At 58.7% G+C, this 12,566-nt stretch overlaps 1 protein-coding gene across 3 annotated transcripts; it reads right to left on the bottom strand.

The window, feature by feature from the left end:
- Positions 1 to 746: 746 nt before the first annotated feature.
- On the bottom strand, positions 747 to 11,804 carry CX3CL1 (C-X3-C motif chemokine ligand 1). Of its 3 annotated transcripts, none has more exons than XM_005608282.4 (3): positions 11,416 to 11,804; positions 5,816 to 5,954; positions 747 to 3,940 (listed from the first exon to the last, which is right to left on the bottom strand). In XM_005608282.4, exons 1-3 carry the CDS (start codon positions 11,714 to 11,716, stop codon positions 2,788 to 2,790), a joined length of 1,593 nt encoding a protein of 530 aa, XP_005608339.4. In that variant the 5' UTR covers positions 11,717 to 11,804; the 3' UTR covers positions 747 to 2,787. The 3 variants fall into 3 exon arrangements, with proteins under 3 accessions (XP_005608339.4, XP_005608340.4, XP_070117962.1); XM_005608283.4 differs by having other exon boundaries at positions 5,816 to 5,936; positions 11,416 to 11,803; XM_070261861.1 differs by lacking the exon at positions 5,816 to 5,954 and having other exon boundaries at positions 11,416 to 11,556.
- Between the last annotated feature and the right edge of the window lie 762 nt (positions 11,805 to 12,566).

Genomic DNA, 12,566 nt, shown 5'->3' with positions numbered 1-12,566 from the left:
TCCCTTGAGAAGAAGCAATCCCTCTTCAGTCTTTATCTGGACCAGAAATGAGTCGAGGCAGCAGAGGAAAACGTGTCCCAGTTTGTTCCCATGGGTTACCAGATCACTGGCGGTGACACCAAGGCCCCTGAGAGGGTGATGGGGTCAGGAGGGCAGCTTCATGACGGATTCGGATTCCTGCCAGGGCTGGGAGCCGCTAGGAGAGGCCTCACACCTGCACTCATACAGGCTCAGAGAGGTGAAGGCACTGCCCAGTGAAACACAGCTGGGCAGGGCAGAGCCCAACCAGGCCTCAATCCCCCTCGCCCTCATCCACTGTGCCCCCTCACCCTCATCCCCAGCGCCCCCTCGCCCTCATCCCCAGCGCCCCCTCGCCCTCATCCCCAGTGCCCCTCGCCCTCATCCCCAGCGCCCCCTCGCCCTCATCCCCAGTGCCCCTCACCATCATCCCCAGTGCCCCCTCACCCTCATCCCCAGCGCCCCCTCACCCTCATCCCCAGTGCCCCTCACCCTCATCCCCAGAGCCCCCTCGGCCTCATCCCCAGATCTCCTTCACCCTCATCCCCATGGTCCCTCACCCTCATCCCCAGAGCTCCTTCTCTTGCCAACTGTGGATGTTCCTGCAACTCTGCCCCAGGCTGGCTGGAGCCAGGGGTCTCCAAGCCTGATCCAGGGGGTCTCAGCCTCTCCCTTGTTCCATCCCCACTTGAGGCTCTGGTTGCTGAGCCCACCCTAGAAAAACCACCTTTATTGATTCACAAGACTTTTCAATTTTATTATAAAATACAAAATGGCACAGACATTGGTGATAGGGTTGAAATAGCACAAGGGTCAACCAAGACCTTCCAAAGTCCTCCCTGAATTGTCCTCATCCATGTCCTGCTGGGGAACTGACAGAGTCTGTGGAAGGAGAGCCTGCTGCCCCCAGCTGCTTTCTCACAGAGGGGAGCCCCATTATGGATGCCCCGTCCCTTGAAGGTTCTCCCAGCCTGGAGGAGCCAGAAAACGTGCATTCAGACCTGCTGCCCCCCTCCCTGAGCCGTCCCAGTGCCCCCGACTCGAGCCAGGCCCAAGCACCCAGAGCCACGCCCAGCAGAAGTGCAGGAGGGCCCGGTGGGCAGAGCAGCACAGCTTCCCCTCTGTGGACGAGCTGTGTGTGCTTCTCCAGACCATTCATCTGCCGAGGAGCGTGTCACCACACCTGGGGGAAGCCAACCCACAGGAGGCTCTTCAGGTGGGGGGGCAAGGATCACCCTGGGGACAATTGGGGCTGGGGAGCTGCCACCAGGGATCCTGAAGGGTGAGGCCTGCAGGTCCTGCTCTGACCATAGGGTGCTGACCATGGGGTGCAGGCACTCAGCCTCCAGCCCCATCAGGGTGGCCTGAGTCCTCAGCAGCCTAAAAGGGAACCCCTGACGTCATGGTCTCAACTTCCCTTCCCCCACCCGCCCTTCAGCACAGGACAGAGTCCCTTTCAGAAGTAAACACGGGAACTCAGGTTTCAACGGTGGCTTCTGATCTCATGGAAAACCTCATGAGAACTCCTGGCCCTGCGTGCGGTGGGGGCTAAGGTGGGCAGAGAAGACCTCAGAGTCTGGACAACAGTGTTTTCAGGGGGTGAGAGTGGGGGCAGGGGAGCCCACGCTGCAGGAGAGAAAGAGCAAACGGTGGACTCCAGTCCCTAACGCAGGTGTGCGGCTCCTTGGTGAGGCCTCCCCTCCTCCTTCAGCCAGGCACCCAAGATCTCAGGGTCCCTGTCAGCCCTATTCTCAAAGCCAGGGACGGGCCTTCAAAGTTGGTCTCTGTCCCTGGAGCAGCCAGCCCAGACCCCTCCCTGCAACAGGGCCGTCTGCTCTATCAGAGTTCCTGGGGATGCCCTCCCGGCTCCTGGATCAGTAGACTGGCTGAGGCGCTTTGGGGATAAATGTTGAGGGAGCACGCGGGGATCGGGGAAGGGGTCTCTGGATCAATCAGTGGTGCCTGTCGGGGGTCCAGGTTACCGCCACGGATTTGCCATCCCTCTTCCCTTTCTCAGATGGGAAGCCAGTGGTCTGAATGCTTTGTCGGGTTGGTGGTGGACCTGGGACTAGAACCCCAGCCTTCACACACATAGTCGATGTTCCTCCACTGCACAGCATAGACTGAGGAGGGAAAAAATCAAAGCCACCGGGTAACTCCATCTCCGCTTCCCACGATGCCTAACTCAGGGCAGAGCCCTTCCTGGGAACTGTCGCAGGAAACACCACGCTAGCCTGGTGCAGGAAAACACAGGTCCCCGGCTGGACGTGGGCTCTGTACAGGGGAAGGGGGCTAGCACCGCAGGTGGCCGGGGTGACTGGCGACTGCAGCAGGGCCAAGAGACACGATGAGGTCTGAGGGAGTGGGAGGAAGGGGGCCTGGCCTGAGGCTCGGTTGTGAGATGAGATGACCATGGTACCCACATGGGGTCACGGGCCAGAGGGGCTGGGCGTTCAATAAATAATTGTTCACTGGGGCCGGGACGGTGTTTAAGAGAATCTCTAACCGGTCAGCAGCAGAGGAAAGTTTTCTGACTTGGGGACACTGATATGAGTTGTGGAGGCCACTCCTCTGTCCCCAGTAGGTCACAAATGGTCAAGGGTGGCCTCCTGGGGTATGCCTGGGAGTCGGGGGCAGTCCCACTTGGAGGATCCCGCCTCCTTGCTCTGGTCATCGCAGCTCAGGCCAGGCCCGGGGGGTGAGTGAGGACGGGGAACGCCAGGCAGTGTCTGAGTTGAACGACTAGATGCAGGCAGGCGGGCAGGCCGCTCACACCGGCACCAGGACGTACGAGTTACTGGCACAGCTCCGGGGGATGTAATGAAGCCTTTCCACCACGTCCCCCACTAGCTTGTGGGGGCAGCTCTGGAAACTCTGGTAGGCAAACATGGCCACCCCCAGGCAGAAGAGGAGGCCAAGGAAGGCCAGCAGCCCGACTGCCTGCCTCCGAGTGGCCGCCTGGGAGTCGGGGACAGGAGTGATGATGATGCCTAGCCTTTGGGGGTCCACGGTGGCATGGATGGGCTCCTTGGCCTTGGGGGCCCAGCTGCCTGAGGCCACTGGCTCCCTGCTGGGGGCCCCATCAGAGAAGACAGGGGTCAAGGAGACATGGGGCATGCTTCCAGGCCCCCTGAAAGCCTCCGTGTGAGCTGAAATGGGATCCATCTCCATGGACCCTAGAGAGTTCTCTGGCATGAGATTCTGTCTCTTGACCGACACGGATTGGCCTTCAGGTCCAACACTGTCCTCCTGGGCTGTGTGTGAAACGGTGGGAGCCTGGGTAGAGAGGGTCTGGGTGGAGGGGGCCTGGGTGGGGAGGGTCTGGGTGGAGGGGGCCTGGGTGGGGAGGGTCTGGGTGGAGGGGGTCTGGGTGGAGGGGGTCTGGGTGGAGGGGGCCCTGGTGAGGAGGGTCTGGGTGGAGGGGGCCTGGGTGGAGGGGGTCTGGGTGGAGGGGGCCTGTGTGGAGGGGCCCTCAGAGGACTTTCCCTCAGCCCAGAGGCCTGACTCAGGTTGGGAGGCAGCAGAACTCTGCCAAGATGTGGCGGTGGTGACAGCAGCTGTGTTGAGCAGCTCAGTTTTCTTGGGTCCAGCTGGAACCCCTGCATCCGGAGGCTTTGAAGTGGAGAGGGATGTGGTCCCCCAGAAACCAGCCGCTCCCATCAGCAGCTCTGGGGAAGTCCCCAAGGCCCTCTGTGCCTCCTGGCTACTGCTTTCCTCTGTGGCTTTGGGCTCTGAGACCGCAGACCTGTCCACTCCCCTGGTGACCGGGGCAGTCCTAGGCTCACTCAGGCCGATTTGCTTCTCGAATGTGCCGCCGTTTTGAGTCGTAACAGCAGCCTGGCGATCTAGATGTTCCATGGCTTCCTGAACCCACCTCTCCTTTGGGTCGGCACAAAAATTTCTGTGCCCCTTGGTCTCGAAGCTGCAAGGAAGGAAGACAGGGACGCAGTGATGCCCAGATGCCATGTGGCGCAGGAACACCACCAAATGCTCTGAACAGACCCAGCTGGAAATCCTGCCCCCGCTGCTCGTTAGCTGTGAGCTGAGCGTATCAGCTGCGGCAACCTGCTCTCCACAACTCGTGTGTCCTCCCCTGAGGAATGGGGATGGGGTGCCTACCTTCATTAGGGTGACCAACGGTCCCAGAAAAACTGGGACTGAAGGTCTCAAGAGGTGGGCCTTTTCATGAAAAGTCCTGGCAATCTGGGACATGTGGGTCCCCCTGTTTCTATGTTATTTTAAAAACTGAAAACACTGCAAATCAGCCGGCGCAGAGCAGGAGCTCAGTAATAATTGAGAACAGTAACAATGTTAATAATGATGTCATGGCCTTTAAGGCAAGGGGCTCTGGGCTGTGAGTCTTCTGAGTCGGGGGAGATGTCACAGGTGTCCTCTGCCACCATGTGTGTGACTGGTGAGCCCGGAGGTGGGGCTTCCTCACTCTGGAAAGGACCCGAGGTCACAGCATCCTCTTCTCCCCCTCCTTGTCACAGGCTGCCCTCTGGACGTCTACCCTCCTCCCCTGGTGTGTCCTCGGGCTGAAAGGGCACCTAGTGAGCTACAGCCACATATATGGTGACCCCACCAGCATCCTGAACACCATCCAAATCTTGAGCTTCCTCTGAAGCTGTGTGTGGCTGGTTCACCGCTGAGACCACAGCTCCAAGCTGACTGGGGCCCTTGCTCCACGCCACAGCCTGTGCTGGGCATTTTGCTTGCTAAACCTCACACCCATCCTGCAAGGTGGCTACACTCATCCCCCTTTTACACATGAGAAAACCAAGGCTCAAAGAGTAACGTAAACACCTGGCTCCTGTATGCTAGGAAGCCAGGGAAGGCCAGGAAGCGAGCGTGACCCCGCAGGCCCCCACAGGCTCCATGCTGCCCCGGTGACGTGATCCCCTCTCTGGGGCTCCCCACTTCCTCTTCACCTAGAAAACAGAGGCAAATATGTGGGGGGAGTCTGGAAGAAGGGAACCTCGCCAGGTGAGCAGAGAGGCCGGGTAGCAGCACCCTGCACCATCGATGGGAGAAAGTGCACGGCATCCTGTAGCTGAGCCCATTCTTTGAAGGCCCACTGGCCAGGGTGCTGCCAGGCCCCTGGGTCTGGCTGAAGCTGCGTTAGGGCCCAAAGGTCAGTCCTGGGGAAAGGCCTCAGGGTTGGGCGATTGGGCAGTACCCAAGAGGGACCCCAGAGGAGCAAGCAGCCACGATGACCAGGGGGCCCAACAGCCAGGCGGAAAGTTGGCTTGGCTTGACCCCTCCCCAAAGTCTCACAGGGATCCTGTTTCCTCATCTGTCAAAGGGAGATAATGATCTTGGCATCTCCTACTGTTGGCAGCTTCTGGCACACGGCCAAGCCCTTCGCTTACATTATCTCCTTGCATCCTCCCAGCTACCCATTTTACAGATAAGGAAACTAAAGGCACAGATGGTAGGCAATGTGACCTTCAGTGGTGAAGCCAGGATTTGCCCCAGATCTGCTGGAGTCTGGAACCCGCAAGTGGAGAGCACCGTGGTTTACCTCCCACAAAATCTAGCAGGTTTGAGCACGGCTGAAGCATGCTTTGGCCCAGGAGAAAGCACCACCTTGCCGGCTGCTCCATGTCCCAGGCCACTCAGGAAGCCCCTCCCGGCCTTGCCATTAAGGTCTCGAGGGGGCCGGCAGGAGGAACACCTGCAGAGGCCCCTGGCCAGCAGCCCAGGTTGGGGTGGGAGGATGCAGACGCGAGTTAGCGGAGGCCTGGGACCATCCAGGGCCTGACGGGAACACAGAGGCCCAGAGGGCGGTACCTACATGATGGCAGGTTTGTCACACGACTCCTGATTTCGTTGATAGCGGACCAGACGATGCAGGTGGATCTCCGAGGTCATCTTGTTGCACGTGAAGATGCATTTCTTCACACCATGTTGCTGCCCTGAGCCCACAGAGGTCCCTGGTCAACAGGAGTGTCTGTGGGCATCTGGCTCCCCAGCCCGATGTCACCCTGTCCTGGCCACACCACGCAAGCCAGGACCGATGCCCTGTACACCCTGGCCTTCGTGGCCCTGGACCTCAGGCCCCTATCCCTGGCCAAACCTCTAAATGCCTCAGTTTCCCCACCTGTAAAATAGGGACAACAATAGTATCTACCTCACCGTGTTGGTGTAAGGATCCATGAAAATGAATTCTTACTTATAAAGCTCTTGCTGCCTGGCATGCAGTAAGTGCTTAATTTAAGAATGAAGCTGCTGTAGTTGGTCTCTTGTACAGCGGGGGATGGAGAAGGCCAGGGATCTGTCTGAGGTCACACAGCCAGCAAGTGATGGAACAGACTCTCTTACCAAGACTGGCTCCTGTCCCTTCGGGGCCCCGGCTGAGTAGACAGACTTTTGTGCTGCCATTAAAGCCAGAGTGAGTTTGGGCGGAGTTGCTAGGAGGAACTGGATCGGCCATTTGGGGTTCCCAGGGCAAGCTGGGGGAGCTGGAGGCAAGAGGAGGGATGGAGATGGGGCTGTGCGTGGGGTGGGGCAGAGTAGGGTGGGCAGGGCCTACAGATGGCTGGGTACCACATGGGGCCAGAGAGAAATCCCAGGACAGGACGAGGATGACTAAACAGACAGCTGAGAACCCAAATATTTTATATAAACATCTGAAGTTGTTTGTCCTGCATTTCCGTCTTTCCCCTTCCTCTAAAATCTCCAGCAAGATTTATTCTGCTTGGTGTGAGTTCGGAGAGGGGTGTGTAAAAAAATGAGGAAGAGCCTGAGTTTCAGAGCTGGGTCAAGGTCATTTGCAACAGAAGCAAGACACTGGAGGGCTTTGCAAAAATCTAGAGGCCAGGGCTTCCAGGGCAGTAGGGTCAAGAGAGCAAAGTGACTTTATCTGGCTCCTCAGGGCCTGGGAGGCCCCAAAGGATCCCTGGGTTCCACCAAAACCCACATGGCTCATGCACAAATACTTACACGTATGTGGACGTGCAAACACGCTCTGCCTTCCCAGATACAGGCATGCGCGCTCACACACTTTCTAGGATCTGCCGCCTCCTCTCCCATCACTCCCCCTTAGCCTCGGCCCACCCCACCTTGTGGGAACAGTGGTTCAGGGCCCGCAGGGCTGGGCTGGGCCATCAAGCAGCAGCCCCCATAGCTGGGGTGGGCAGGGGGGCTCCCAGCAGCTGGTCCCTGAGTGACGGGCTGCCCTTTCACTCTGAGGAATCAGGATGTGAAAGCTGCCTTGCTGCCTTGTCACCCTCCTTCTCCCCCAGCGGGACCTCAGAATGACTCAGGTGCAGCCTCCCCAGGCCCTGCTGAGTGGAGCCAGGAGGCGCCACCCTGGACTGGTGTGGATGACGTCTTCCCGGGGAAGCCCCAGAAAAATGGTGCCCTGGGATGACCTGGAGCCAGGGAGAAGCTGCCCACTGGGCGGGAGGAGTAAGCTAAGTAAGGTCAGTTTGCTCTCTCGACGCTAGTTCCCAGTTTGGAGAGGCCACTGCTAACCTCCAGAGTGTTACAGAGCCACAAAGTCAGCCTGTCCCCAAGGTCCTACCCTCTGCCATGGTGTCTGAATCCCCCTGGCCGGGCTCTGTCCTTAGCTCTACCCGGGAAGGTGGTGTAACTAACCTGGGGGCCTTTTCTCCTCAGAACTGAAGTTTTCTTTCCTCTAATTGGAGCTAATGCCTCCACCCAGCCAGTCACCTCTGCTCTGTCCTATGAGTGTCAAGAGGACAGGGGCTCTGTCTATCTTGGTGTCACAGTGTTTCCCAGCGTCAAACATAAGGTGGATACGCGACAAATATTCATTGAACAAAATAAGGTCTCAATCTACTTACCCCTCCACCCACCTCCCCATCCATCTGTCCATCCATTTATCTGGCCCCTCTGGTCAATCCCCTACCCATCCCCCAGCTGCCCGCCTCCCACCCATCCCTCCCCACGCCTATCCATCCATTGTCTACTCATCCCCACTCACCTACCTACCACCGGTCCATGCCCCAGCCACCCTCCACCACCTTTCACCTACCCACCCAGTCATCCCTCACCAGCCCGCTCACCCAGCCTTCATCCATCCATCCATCCACTGCCTGATTTAGCCAACACTTGTTTGAATTACTTTTGAGTATCTACAAAGACCCAGGCCCTCTTGTCCTTGACCCTGAGCTCTTTCTCCCTCAGGTGCTGGTGCTGAGCCTGGAGGAGACCTCAGTCCCAGGAAATGCTATCAAGGCGCAGTGCTCACTCAGTCAGCCAATAAATGCCGACCCTGCCTCCTGCCAGGCCCTGTGCTGGGCGCTGAGAGGAACAGTGGCCTGTCTCTGCCCTCAGCAGGCTTCTGGCCTGAAGGGCAGCCAAGACATGCCCACAGGGTACCAGAGCTTATCTTAGTTGGGCACCTGTTGTCTACTGAACCTGTGCTCAGTCCATGCACAGCTGCTCTCATTAATTCCCAACATCCCTGCAAAGGGAGTACTATCATCCCCACTTCACTGATGCAGAAACTGAGAACCAGAGAGGTTGAGTGACTTGCCCAAGGCCACACAGCCTCTTAGTGGCAGATCTTATTTTCCTCCCAGCCTTTAGACATCCTGCTGCTCTAGACTGCCTTAAACTCCAGGTAGAAACACCACGTTCCAGAACAACCCCCGAATGTGCTGAGGTTTACATGAGGGAGAGACCACTTCCAATTGTAAGTGGTCAGGGCAGGCTTCATGGAGGAGGTGTCCTTTAGTCTGGACTTGAAGGACTGCTAAGAGGCTTACAGGCAGGAAGAGACAGGAATGTTCTAGGTCTTTGGGTCTTAGCTCATAAAATGAATGTGATAATACCTGCTTCACTGGGTGGTTGGGAGAAGAAAGATTTTTAAATATCGGACTCTTCTGGCAGAGTTTCCTCAACAGCAAACACCACTGACATTCTGGACCAGACAGTTTGCTGTGGGGCTGCCCCGTGAACTGCAGGACGCTCGGCAGCACCCCGGGCCCTGACCCATTACATGCCTGAGCACCCGCGACCAAAAATGTTGGGACATTTCTGACAACCAAAAGGTCTCCAGAAATTGCCAAATTTCCCCGGGAGGCCAAATTCCCCAGTGCCACGTCCACGTGGCTCCATCCCTCCCCTCCCTCAGTGCCCCCTTCTCAGCAGGCTTCCCTGGTCCCTACTTAAAATTTCAACAAACCCCCCCCCCCCATTTATTTTTTTATCACAGCACTTTTTTCCTTCCAACAGATCAAATCGTTTGCTGATTTATTTTGTGTGTCGTCTGTCTCTCCAGTCGATGCTCAGCACCCTGAGGGCTGGAATCTTTGGCAGTTTCATTCAGTGATGTGCTTCCAGCATCTAGAACAGTGCCTGGCACATAATAGGTACCCAATAAATGTTTGTTGAATGAGTCAACAAAATGCACAAGGAAGCACTTTGTGACATGTAAAATCTTAACCAACAGAGACTAGAGGAATTTCTATCTAAATTCGACAGGGGCCTGGATCTGACACTCTGAATATCCCCTCCTCTGCCCTGCCCATCCTCCCCCACCTAATCAGGGGGCAGACTACAGCAGCTTGAAACGGATTTTTTTTGCTCTTTCTTGCTGGGGCTTGAGTGGGAGTGAATGCGTCAGCGCTCCGGAGAGAGACTCTGCTCTGACGCTCCGGAGAGAGACACTGCTCTGACTTGTATCTGCAGGTCTGTTACATAAAGCAGAGGCTCCTCCCCCTCCACGGCCCTGCAAACCCACATTCGGGGATTGATTGCAGCCCTGCACCAGCCAGGGTAGCAGGCACGAAGCCCCCAGCCCTCCTTGGGGCCTCTCTGGCTCTTGGACCACCCCCAAGCCCTGCAGGGGCTCCCAGGGGGTCTCTCTGAGCCACAGACGTCAGCGTGGGTGAGGATCTCCAAGGTGGACCTGGCCAAACACCGAGTTTTACAGGAGGAGAAACTGAGGCTCAGAAAGGTTGAAATCATGTATCTCCCAGCAAAGTCAGCGACCAAGATTAGGGCAGGAACCTGGCGGTCCTGAAGCCTCAGGCTGCTAGATGGAGCATCCAGGGTCCCCTCTCCATCCTGGCCTAGGAGCCCCCCGCACCCCTCTTAGTATAACTAACCCACCTCCTCCCGCTGCCGAGATGCCCTCGTAGGCGCTGGGGCCTCGCTGCACAGGGGCAAGACCTGAGGTTAGTGGCGCAGCATCCGGCACCGAAGGAGGCGCAACCCCGCTCAGGGTCACGGCTATGGCAAAGCAGCCTCCATCTGACTCCCGGTCTTCCACTGCTTACCATCTCCCAACACCTCGGGCCTCAGAGTTCAAGCCCGAGATACAGGAAGCCATGAGCACGTGGCCTCCGCCTCCGCCACTGCCACCCCCTGCTCCCTGCCCCACTGATGGTTTTTTCCCACACAGAAGGACTCAGGAAACAGTGTGCTCCACGGAGGCATCCTGGAAGCTGGAGACTGTTTCTCATTCTCCCAAACTCGCTGTGTGCCCTAAGGCAGGCTCCCACCCTCTCTGGGCCTCAACCTGCCAGATGGCCTGGGCATTCCCTGAGGATGGGGCTGACTCAAATGGTTCTCAGAGGCAGTGCGGCCCCCTCTGGGGCAAGCATGCCTCCATGCGCTCTCCTGCATCCAGTCTCACCCTCTCCTGCGCTACTTGCTGGCTGTGCATCCTCAGGCCAGTTTCTAAACCTCTTTGGGCCCCCTACTCATGTCAGGTGGGATGGCTACATCATGCCCTATCAGGTCCCAGGCTCCGGAAAGCAAGGGACTGGAGATGTAAACATTTTCTAAGCTTTGCTTGGAAGAGGAAGACAGCATCATGGGGGAGACACAGGTAGAGGGATTGGGCTACAGAGCAGGGGAAGAGTGATGAGCCCAATCCACGAGCGGCAATGACCTTGACCTCCACTGGTCCTGGGCCCTCTACTCCTGGGGGGACCCTGAAATCAGGGCAGCGGAAAGTCCTAACTCGGGCCTGGCCTGGGGCCAGGTTGACGCAGGAGTCAGCGCTGTGGGTTACATATTAACCCTGGGAGGAGAAACCCAGCCCACTGCCCGCCAGGACTACCACCCCAGTACCCACCAGGAGCCTCCTCCAGCCCCTACCCTCCGGCACCCCCACACCTGGCACCCTGTGCCACCCACACCACCTGTCTCCCTGCCATGCCGGAGCCGCCTTGCCACTGGGTCAGCCAGGGGCAGTCTCTGGAGACTGGAAATCTTCCCAGCCGGGGGGGACAGCCCTGCATGGGGGGAGGGGAAGGGGCCGGGGCCCACCTCCCTGGGGCACATCCCTCAGGAAGGGGCTGCCACGGGCCTCAGCTTTAGGGAGACAGGCTCTGGGGGCCCCGATGTCAGGCCTGAGGGGCAGAAGTGGGGCTGGAGGCTCCCGATCCTGCCCATACCCGAGTCCGCCTCACTCACCGGCCAGGAGCATGGTCAGATGGCAGAGGGTAGCCCAGCTAAGCAGCCAGGAGAGAGAGCCAGGAGCCATGGTTGCAGGCAGGCGGGGGTCCAGGCGGTGCCAGGGCAGGCAACCGGTCTGCTGTGTTTGCTGGAGCTCAGCGATGCCGATGCCGCTTCGCCTCCCGCCTGAGCGGCCCTTTTCTATAATGGGCTCCAGGCTGCCTCCGCCTCCCGCCCGCCCCCGCAGGCAGAGGGGCGGGGGGAAGAGCAAGGAAGCCTCGGATGTTGCCAAGGAACAGAGGTGGGGCTGGCTCTGCATGAGGGCCCCCGGCGAGGTACGGCGGCTCAAGATGGCTCCGCATACCAGGAGCGCCCGGGAGGCTGGACCAGGCTTGCTAGGGTCCAAAGGGCTTCCCTCCTCCCCTTCCATCTGCCAGCGGCCACCTCCCTCCCGGGAGCTGGCCCCCCTCGAGGGTCTGGCTCCTAAGTGGGCAAGAAACAAAGGGCCAGAGGGGCCGAGGGATTGAGTGCTGACTGCAAGCAAGCCAGGGGACCTGGGGGCCCAGCCCTCCTGTGGTCTGGGAGGTATCTCTCCCACACCATGGAGGACCCCCACCCTTTACCCCTTGAAGCCCCAGCTCCTGGGGGACCTTGTTCGTCAGCTCATCCCCTGAGCCCAGCGTGGAGCCTAGCAAACAGCGGGGCTCAGTACAGCAAACGTTTGCTGAATCCAGGATCCAGCTTCACAGGGACAGAAGGGGACCCTGAGGCCCAGGGAGGGGGCAGAGTTGCCCCAGGTCACACAGCATCAGAGCGGAGAACCCGCCTCTGGAGAAGACAGGGCCGTGGGCAGCACAGGACAGGGAAGAGAGCCCTGGCCTCCCCGCCTCAGACCCCCCTACGCTCCTTTCCTCCTTTGCACTCACCCCATCTCCCGCTCTGCCCCCTGCGAGCCTGCAGGGACGACCTCACTCCAGATAACTTGGTGCCTCTTGGCTCCTTCTTAACTCTGCAGGCCCTGCAGAAGTCCTGCCTCTCTCGGGGGCCTCAGTTCTCCGTGTGTACAAGGAGGGGTTGGGCTAACCCCCTGGGGAGGGAGCTTCGCAGCTCTGACTTTCTAGGTTCTCTCTCTGTTGGAGGTGGGGACGTTAGGACCAGGCAGCCAGCCG

The sequence above is a fragment of the Equus caballus genome, chromosome 3 (assembly GCF_041296265.1).
Source record: "Equus caballus isolate H_3958 breed thoroughbred chromosome 3, TB-T2T, whole genome shotgun sequence".
Classification (NCBI taxonomy): domain Eukaryota; kingdom Metazoa; phylum Chordata; class Mammalia; order Perissodactyla; family Equidae; genus Equus; species Equus caballus.
Note: the sequence above shows the minus strand (reverse complement) of the source record. Positions and strands in the feature narration are given on the sequence as shown.

What these genes read in the sequence shown, in the direction of transcription:
- CX3CL1 (XM_005608282.4), bottom strand. Translation starts at nt 11,716, where the DNA reads ATGCAGAGCCAGCCCCACCTCTGTTCCTTGGCAACATCCGAGGCTTCC. An exon ending in TCTGACCATGCTCCTGGCCG is followed by an intron (nt 5,955 to 11,415) that starts GTGAGTGAGGCG and finishes CCTGTTGACCAG; the next exon opens with GGACCTCTGTGGGCTCAGGG. An exon ending in TGTGACAAACCTGCCATCAT is followed by an intron (nt 3,941 to 5,815) that starts GTAGGTACCGCC and finishes CCTTCCTTGCAG; the next exon opens with CTTCGAGACCAAGGGGCACA.